General features: G+C 45.3%; 1 protein-coding gene across 1 annotated transcript; it reads right to left on the reverse strand.

Annotated features, from left to right (window-relative positions):
- Window positions 1–793: 793 nt before the first annotated feature.
- Window positions 794–8,335, reverse strand: LOC143355020 (uncharacterized). Its single transcript, XM_076789458.1, has 5 exons — window positions 8,319–8,335; window positions 8,028–8,098; window positions 4,352–5,372; window positions 1,110–4,225; window positions 794–1,038 (listed from the first exon to the last, which is right to left on the reverse strand). Exons 1-5 carry the CDS (start codon window positions 8,333–8,335, stop codon window positions 794–796), a joined length of 4,470 nt encoding a protein of 1,489 aa, XP_076645573.1.
- Between the last annotated feature and the right edge of the window lie 1,349 nt (window positions 8,336–9,684).

A 9,684-nucleotide genomic window follows, 5' to 3' on the forward strand; every position in this document is an offset into this window, starting at 1 on the left:
TAAATGCAAGACTCGGCTTGCTTCGGTAACTTCTAAACAGCTCGGTGTTTGAAGGAATTCGGTTCTCGATAGTTCTAGACAGCTCGGTGTACTAGACAGTTCGGTGTATCAGACAGTTCTGTTGTTGTTACAATATTTTGGAATAAGGTAGGCTCGGATGTGGGTGTGGTCTTAGGAAGTTATCTATGATTGGTTGAAGGATGTGTTTGGAAGGTGTTGGAAGTGGTGGAAAATTAGGAAGAGTGGGAGTGGAAGGTACATTTGGTTACAGGCGGCTACGGCTATAAAACTATTTTCGGTACGCTAAAAGTTCGCAGGTCAACATGTGGTCGTCAGCTGAGGTTATTCGGATTTTTGACTACGCCAAACTACGGTAGGTTTTTTATCTTTTTTTATTTTTTTTCACGGTTGTACCGACGTCCCTTTGCAGAGGGTTTTTACGACGGAACATGCCGCCCCCCTTGAACGGTCGCGTTCAATGATTCTCACTAAAACTGGTCGGAGGGTGATAACCTAAAGTCGGTTCGGATTATCTAAATCTAAAGTCTAAAACAATATGTACACTCTAGACTTAGTGGCTAAATGACTATTTGTACAAGTCTAACTTACGTTAACAATACGGTTAGAATACGTTACTATGATTACGTGACTATTTATTATATATACAAGATAGTTGACTTGGATAATATCTATATACAGTTGATATGGGTGTTGTTTGTTTGTGACATAGTAATTTAAAGGTCCCTTAATGCATTGTTGTAATGGCAATGGAAAGATATATCGGACGCCTCGCTTATAACAACCACTCGCGGTTTTCACTGTAACTACGCGAGTGACATTGTCTTCGCCAGGGTGAATTTGGATTATGCGTCCTAGCTTCCACTGTAGAGGCGGTAGGTTGTCCTCCTTCAACAGCATCAACGTCCCAGTGCGAAGATGGGCGGTAGGGTTGTTGCGTCATTTGCTCCGAATGTTTAATTCGTTTAGGTACTCCTTGTACCATCGTGTCCAAAAATGTTGCTTCATTTTTTGGATATGCTCCCATACCGATAATCGATTGGTAGCGATATCAGACACATCTCGTTCCGGAATATTAGTTAACGACTCACCTATTAGGAAGTGGGCCGAAGTGAGGGCTGAGAGGTCATTGGGATCCGAGGATAATGGTGTTAGGGGTCGAGAGTTTAAAATTGCTTCAATTTCGAGTATGTACGTATTGAATACCTCGAATGAAAACAGCGTGTCTCCGATCGTGCGATACATATGATGTTTGAAGGTTTTTACAGCTGCCTCCCATAGGCCTCCAAAATGAGGAGTTCTTGGCGGTGAGAAGTGCCATGAAATGCCATTACTATTTAGATAACTATTTATTGGTTTTTTGTGCTGCTCTGACCTTAGAAATGCTTGTATTTCGTCTAGTTTATTCTTTGCTCCGACGAAATTTGTTCCATTATCCGAATAAATTGTACTAGCATACCCGCGTCTCGAGAAGAATCTTCTCAGTGTGGCAATAAAGGCCTCAGTGGATAATTCGCTGACTAGTTCTAGATGAATTGCCTTGGTTACGAAACAAACAAATACGGCTACATAGACCTTAATCTTTTTTGTGTTACGATGCTTCTTTTCCTTAATAAAGAATGGCCCGCACAAATCTACTCCCGTTGTTTGGAATGGTCTTGTGGCCATAACCCTATCTCGAGGTAAATTTCCCATTGGGTAATCTGGTGCGGTCAATGGATTAACCTTGAAGCAACGCATACATTTCCGAACTATATGACGCGTTAAGTTCTTTCCGTCAATAGGCCAATACCTTTGTCTCACTGCGTTTAGAGTGCCTAAAATACCGGTATGCAATTGTCTTTGATGCTCGTATTCAATTATTAATCGCGTAATGTGGTCTGATCGCGGCAGGAGTATGGGGTGTCTTTGGCTATAACGAAGATCGGAATTCTGTAAACGACCTCCTACGCGTATGATTCCCTCATTATCAATAAAAGGCGTTAGGGCCAAGATTTTACTGTCTTTATGGATTGCCGTTCTTTGTGTTAGGTTGGTATATTCCTTTGCAAAATGTCGACCTTGCACGTTTTTAATAACACAATTGTGTGCTCTTTTTAATTCGAAAATCGAAAGTGGCCCTGTATTCCTTTCACAACGTGAAGCGTTTTTGCAAAAACGGACACAGTAGGCTATTGCTCGTTGTAAAACTATCCACGACGAGAATCGGTTTAAAAAATCTGAATTGCTTATCCTTGTTGCTAGACTCACAATAGACCGTTGTTCAGGCACGTCAATATTGGGAATTGTAGTCTTAGGCCAATTCGTCGGTAGTTCAGAAAGCCAGGTAGGACCCTTCTGCCATAAACGGTTCGCTAAGAACTCGCTGGGTAGTTGGCCACGCGAGAGACAATCCGCAGAGTTATCACTGGAGATTATATGCCGCCAATTGTGTTCATTAGTGACTTCTTGAATTTTCGATACCCTGTTTGCCACAAAGGTTTTCAAGGTGTGTGGGGCTGTTCTAATCCAGTGCAACGTTATTGTTGAATCAGACCAGAAATGCACCGAATTGAATTGAAATTTTAGTGATTTAGAAATCGTATTGTATAACTCCGCAAGCACTAAGGCAGCACATAATTCCAGTCTAGGTATGGATATAGTTTTTAGCGGAGCGACTCTTGACTTCGCCGCAATTAAATTGATTTTGACGCGGTTTTTGGCGTCGCTTGATCTTATATAAATACATGCGCCGTAGGCTATCTCACTGGCATCGCAGAACCCGTGTAATTGTACATCTGTATACTCCTTTATTAGTGTTTCCCGCGGGACTGAAAATTCATTTAGAAGAGCTAGTTGTTCTTTGTCGGTTTTCCACAGGTCACGTATATCTGACGGTACTAGATCGTCCCATCCTAATTTAGCCTTCCACAATGCTTGCATTATTATTTTTGCCTTTACTATGACCGGACCTAGTAATCCTAATGGGTCAAAGAGTTGGGCAATCTTGGAAAAAATTAATCTTTTGGTGTTTTGCGTGGAATTATCTATTGTAACCTTATACCCAATTGTATCTTCGCGATGATGCCAGTAGATGCCTAACGTCTTTTTGACTGCCTGCGGATCTAAACACAGGCAGTCGTCGGTAGTTCGCTCTTGTAGTCCCTTTAGCAGTTGTGGTTTGTTAGATGACCATTGTCTTAGATTCATCCCTCCTCTTTGAAAAATGTCAGTCAATTGTTCTATTAACTTCGCGGCTTCATCTGACGAATTCGTGCCAGTTAACAAATCGTCCATGTAAAAATCATTTTTAATTACTTCAACTGCTAAAGGATACGACCGTGCTTCGTCCTCGGCAAGCTGTTGTAAGCAGCGTGCCGCAAGAAACGGAGCGCAAGCCGTACCGTAGGTTACGGTGTTTAAGCGGTATGATTTAACCGCCTCGTTTGGACCTTTGCGCCATAGGATTTTTTGATAGTTCGCGTCCTCTGGGTGAACTAATATTTGCCTGAACATCTTCTCAATATCGGCAGTAATCACGTATTGGTATTTACGGAAGCGAGCAATCAATGAAAAGACGTCGTCCTGAATTGTCGGACCTACCATTAGCGCGTGATTTAGGGACATACCGGTGTCGGTCTTCGCGGACGCGTCGAAAACGACCCTAACCTTGGTTGTAAGGCTGCTAGCCTTTATTAGGGGATGATGCAGTAAATAACAACCCGCATCTTTACAATCCTTGTCTTCTACTTCGGTCATGTGATCTAAGGTTTCATATTCCGTTAGGAATTTGGTATATTGATCGCGTAATTCGGTGTTGGACTGTAGCCTTCTTTCTAGACTATAAAATCTTTTTAGCGCGATATCGTAAGAATTGCCGAGTTGTTGCTTGTTGTCATTGAATGGAAGTCTGACTATGTAGCGACCCCCTTTATCGCGACAAGTGCTTTGTTTAAACAATTCCTTACACAATTGCTCTTGCGGTGAGCATGAATTTGTGACTGAACACTGCGCTACTTGCCAGAATCTTTCTAACTGCGCGTCTAGATCTTGGGTATTTAAATGGGAGTTTATATTTGTCGATACAGAATCATTTATTTCTCCTGACAGCACCCAGCCCAACTCGGTATCTTGAAGAACGACCGTTTCGTTTTGTAATCTAATTCTGTCCTTTCCTAAAAGCTTGTAATATAAATAGTCCCCAAGCAAAAGATCGACCTTTGAAGACCTGTTAAAGGAAGGATAAAGCTACGTTAAAGCTACGTTATTCGGGATTTGTAATATCGTTCGTTCAAATGTGCGCGATGGTAAAGGCCCAGTAATTTCTGGCAGTGTTAAAAATAGTGCACTACACTTAAAATCGGAATGATTTGAGCCGATTTGAGCCTCTACGGCAAATTTTACATGGCTCTCCTGACGCCCTATACCCGACGTCGTTACGTTGTGACGTTTCTTCGGTAAACGCAGGTAAGTCGCTAATCTCTCGGTCATAAAATTGCGCTGCGAACCCGGGTCTAAAAGAACGCGGCATTCATGCTCTCGATTCCTTTGGTCAAGAATTTTAACTCGCGCCGTGGATAGCAATACTTCTTGATCTAATTTACTGTAGGCCGTTAACGCTATGGTAGGCGATGCAGCTTCGTTTAAGGTATTAACTTTCGCAACGTTCGATATGTTTGACTGGTCAATGTGCAATAATGTGTGGTGTTTTCCGCCACATTTTCTACATGTAGATGAGCGACATTGTGAAATGAAATGCGTGGAATTTAGGCAATTGAGACAGCTTTTAAGAGTTTTTACTGTGGTTATTCTGTCGCGAGGAGATTGTTTTAAGAATTCTGTGCATTGGTTAATATAATGAGATTGCTTGCATACCGGGCACGAAATCGCGGGCTTGGTACCGACAAAGGTATTGGTTCTATGTACCGGTTTAAAACTCCTGTCAGACCAGCGTTTTGGGTAATTATTGTCCCGTGTATGCGCTACTAATTTTACGGGTTCCTCGTCCCGTGAATATTTGTTCAAAAAGGCTAATAATTCGTGATAGGTCGGCAGGACCCCATCCTCGATTGTGCGCTCCCAAGAAGTACGTGTCGATTTGTCGAGCTTTGATGAAATGATATAAATAATCATTTCATCCCATTCCACCGGTTGGCCTAATGATTTTAACGCATTTATATGCATTTCTGCGTCTTCTGCTAAAGCGCGCAATGAGGATGGTTTGTCTCGAGATACCTCGGGTAGTTCTAATACAGCACGGATGTGGCGTTGAATGATCTTACGCGGTTGATCGAATCTTTTCCGTAGTAGGTTCCATGCAACAAAATAATTTTCTTCGGAAGCAGATAGAGCGCTAGTAACGTTGGCCGCGTTACCTATTAGATATGATTTTAACAAGTGAAAGGCTATAGCCGGCTTTGGGGGCCAAATCGGCCCAGGAAGGGATTTTATTCCAATTTGCACCATTCGATAGCCTACCAAAAAAGATACCTCTCAGCCAAGTTTTAGCCCTATAGCTCATCTGTAAGGGTAGTTATAGAGGAAAAACGAAAATCCAGTTTTTGGCCCATTTTCCCCATTTAATGACAATTTAAAATTCTGAAAAAAATCTGACACATGTCGGACACCAAACCACATACTTGGAGTCGTTTTCAGATTTTTCCGTTGCAAACTCTGGCTGTAAAAATCGAAAAACACGAAAAAAATCGAAAAAATGCAGATTTCATATGGAAATCTAAGAGCGACTAAAATAAAATCAATTTAGCAATAAGATATTGTCCTAAGTATTATGATCAATTTTTTTCAAATTCCTGCGGTTGGTGCGTCATAGTAGGAAAAAATAAAAACCACTTTTTTCGGCGTTTTTTCCGTGAAAAACTAAGTTATAATTATCGTAAAAATATATTATGTAATATTAAACATCCCTAAGTTCGGAGAAACATCGTGTAGACTTTAAAACTTGCGTAGTACAAAAAACGACATTTATACTATGCAGGGTATATCCCAATATTTTGAAGATACTTTCAACGGCGCCGGTTGGTGCAGTAGCTATGGTCTCCGACTGCGGAACCGCCGAAGACTTTTTGGATCAGGTTCGCATCCCGCCCCGGGCCAAAATTTTTTTTCTCTTTAATCAGATGTTTTTTTCGATTTCTAACCGTATGATTGTTGTTACGCTATTGTAAAAACATTTTTTAACTATGTTTAAACTATTTTTTAATAATTTTCCAGAAAAATATTTTTGGAGTACTTTCAGCCTTTAGTCACCTATGTGGGCTGTATTACTTATCTAATTAACATTTTTTTACATGGAAATAGGGATTGATTATTTTTGTGACAGAAAATATATACATGAAGTATTATGTCGGGGGGCCGGATTTGAAACTACGCCGCCTCTATACGGAGGTGGTGCGGTCTATAGCCCTGTATGGGGCCCCCGTGTGGCACCGCTCGCTCGAGGCCGGCACGCCCAGCCGCAAGCTCTTAGGAAGAGTACGGCGGCGGCTGGCATTGCGGGTCATACGGGGGTACCGCACCATCTCCACCGAGGCGGCGGGACTCCTCGCCGTGATTCCACCCTTCACTGTGGTGGCGACGGAGCGGGCGAAAAAACGGAGGTCCGAGCCCTCCTGCCCATATTTTATATATGGTGCAGGAGGCGGGGAAGGTTGACCTTCCGCCTCACGCAGGTGCTCTCCGGCGTGAGTGTTGCTTCGGAGAGTACCTGCACAGAATGGGGCGGGAGCCGACTGCGCAGTGCCACCACTGCGGCGAAGATGTGGACACGGCGCGGCACACTCTGGAGGAGTGCCCAGCTTGGGCTGAGCCGCGCCGTGTCCTTAGAGCCGCGGTGGAAGGGTGGGACCTCTCGCTGTCGACCGTGGTCGACCACATGGTCGACAGCGTGAGGTCGTGGAAGGCGGTGGCCTCCTTCTGCGATGATGTTATTAAGCAGAAGGAGGCCGCCGAGCGAGCCCGGGAGAGAGACCCGGGCTCGGCGAGGAGTATTTGGGCGCGGGGGTCTCTCCCGCGTCAACGGGTGCCCCCAGTGGTGGGGGCGGAGTGGGGTTGGCGCGGGGTGTTTCCCCGCGCCCTGTTATGCCCCACCATTGGGGGCGGCGAACTTGGGGGCCCGGGGCGTGAGCTGACCCAGGCCCCCGGGGGGAGCATAGCTCCCCCCGTGATAGGCCGACACCCCCCGGGTTAGTTTCCCGGTGTGGGGGGGTGTCGGTCCGTCCCTCCCCGATTGGGGAGGGGGATCCGTGGGGGGTTTGGGGAAAGGAAGGGTCGGGGCGTGCCGGATCGCGCCTCCGACGGCCCTTCCTTCCGGTGGCGGCGTCTTCTTGCCTCGGCCGGGGCTGGTTCCTTCGGGATACCGGCTCCGAGCGGGGCACGAAGACTCCGGGAGCTGTGGGTGGACCGAGCTGGGGTTCGGGAAGCCCAATCCGAAGGCTCCAGGGATGGGGACACCGGGCGGGTCCCTCTGCCCGGGGTCTTATAGCGTAGGCAGTGGGGGAGGTTAACCCCTCAACCGAGGTATGATGATAGCTGGGAGGTGTCCTGTTGAGTACTCGCGTGATCCAGGCACCTCCCCTTTAGCTTAGGTGGCCGTGAGGTTTTAGTGGGTACTCTCCGGGGGTTCGCCCTCCGGGGAGAGTCCCACATAACCCTGGCTTCCCCCAGGGAGTCGGGGTATGTATAAAACATTTCCTCACGATAAAAAAAAAGGCTGATCCAATCAAATGTAGGTGCTCCCTCGGGCTGCTGATGTCCTTTGGAACACTCAGCTACTTCTTCTTCGTTGTTTCGGTAACTCACGATAAAAATCGCGTCAATGCTCAAGGCACAAGCGATATCGTAACTCGCGATAAAGATCGCGATCCGGATCGAAGGACCAAAAAATGTGGTGTCGCGTCGATCCCGGAATTGGGGAGAATCGGCTCGCGACTGGGTAAGGGTTAACGGCGAATGGGTGTAATTTCAAACTCCGGAGAACTAGCCTTTATTTCTAAATGCAAGACTCGGCTTGCCTTCGGTAACTTCTAAACAGCTCGGTGTTTGAAGGAATTCGGTTCTCGACAGTTCTAGACAGTTCGGTGTACTAGACAGTTCGGTGTATCAGACAGTTCTGTTGTTGTTACAATATTTTGGAATAAGGTAGGCTCGGATGTGGGTGTGGTTTTAGGAAGTTATCTATGATTGGTTGAAGGATGTGTTTGGAAGGTGTTGGAAGTGGTGGAAAATTAGGAAGAGTGGGAGTGGAAGGTACATTTGGTTACAGGCGGCTACGGCTATAAAACTATAAATTTCGGTACGCTAACGGTTCGTAGGTCAACATGTGGTCGTCAGCTGAGGTTATTCGGATTTTTGACTACGCCAAACTACGGTAGGTTTTTTATGGCGGTCATGGTCATTATGCCGCGGGTGGTTAGTCTAACTGACCTTCACGGTTGTACCGACGTCCCTTTACAGAGGGGTTTTACGACGGAACAAGTGGTTTTGCAATTAATTGCATTTTATAAACACTTTTTTATTGTGTTTGCTAATATGATATTTATACAGGCAATAAATAGATAAACTTTTATCACTGTTTCAGGTACTTGACTACGGGAGATTCGTACAAAACTATCGCGTACAGTTTCCGTATGGGCCACTCCACAGTCCATGGCATTGTCAGGGAGACGTGCCGAATTATAACAGACACACTGCTGTCGGAGACGATTTTCACGTCCAGCGTGGAGAGGTGGGAAAACATCCGGCAGCAGTTTTGGGAAAAATGCAAATTTCCCAATTGCGTGGGGGCCATCGACGGCAAACACGTCAATATTCAGGCCCCAGCGAACTCTGGATCACTTTACTTTAATTATAAGAGAACATTCTCTGTTGTGTTAATGGCTGTGGCTGATGCCGACTCAAATTTTATTGCGGTCGACGTTGGTGGTTTTGGGAAAAACAGTGATGGTGGTATTTTTGCCCAGAGTAAACTGGGACAAAGGATGAGCAATGGGGCTTACCCGATGTTGCCCGATAGTAATTTGCCGGGCACATCGGTCAGCGCACCTAATGTGATAGTGGGCGATGAGGCGTTTCCTCTCAAGAGGAATCTTTTGAGGCCGTACCCGGGCAGCCGAGCGGAGGGAAATGCCGAAATGACGAACTTCAATACGAGATTATCAATTGCTCGGCGGGTCGTAGAAAATGCGTTCGGGATACTGGCCCAGAAGTTTCGAATATACAACCGGCGAATCCACGCAAAACCTGAAAACGTTGACTATATGATAACGACAACGTGCATATTGCACAACTTCATTCGAGGATATGAGTCACCGGTTGGAGCGACGAGACGAGACGACAACAATATGCAGAGCGGTGACAATTGGCGGAGCCTGAGCCACTACGGCTGCAATTCCACCAGCGAGGCTTTCGGCGTGCGGGAGGCGTTCAAAAATTTCTTGTTCAGCGGGAGGGACGCCACTGAGTGGGAGTTTATATTAAACGAATAAGAAAGTATAGTATAGTATATAGTTATGTATATCTGGAATAAGTAGGTATAAGCGTTAGGTATAAGTAGGTGTAAGTAGGTATAAGTAGGTATAAGCGTTAGGTGTAAGCGTTATTTATAAGAGATAGAAAATAAGGTGGCTGTAAGGTATAAATAAGAGTAGGATAAGTTTATATTAAAATACT

The sequence above is a fragment of the Halictus rubicundus genome, chromosome 6 (genome assembly GCF_050948215.1).
Source record: "Halictus rubicundus isolate RS-2024b chromosome 6, iyHalRubi1_principal, whole genome shotgun sequence".
Classification (NCBI taxonomy): Eukaryota; Metazoa; Arthropoda; class Insecta; order Hymenoptera; family Halictidae; genus Halictus; species Halictus rubicundus.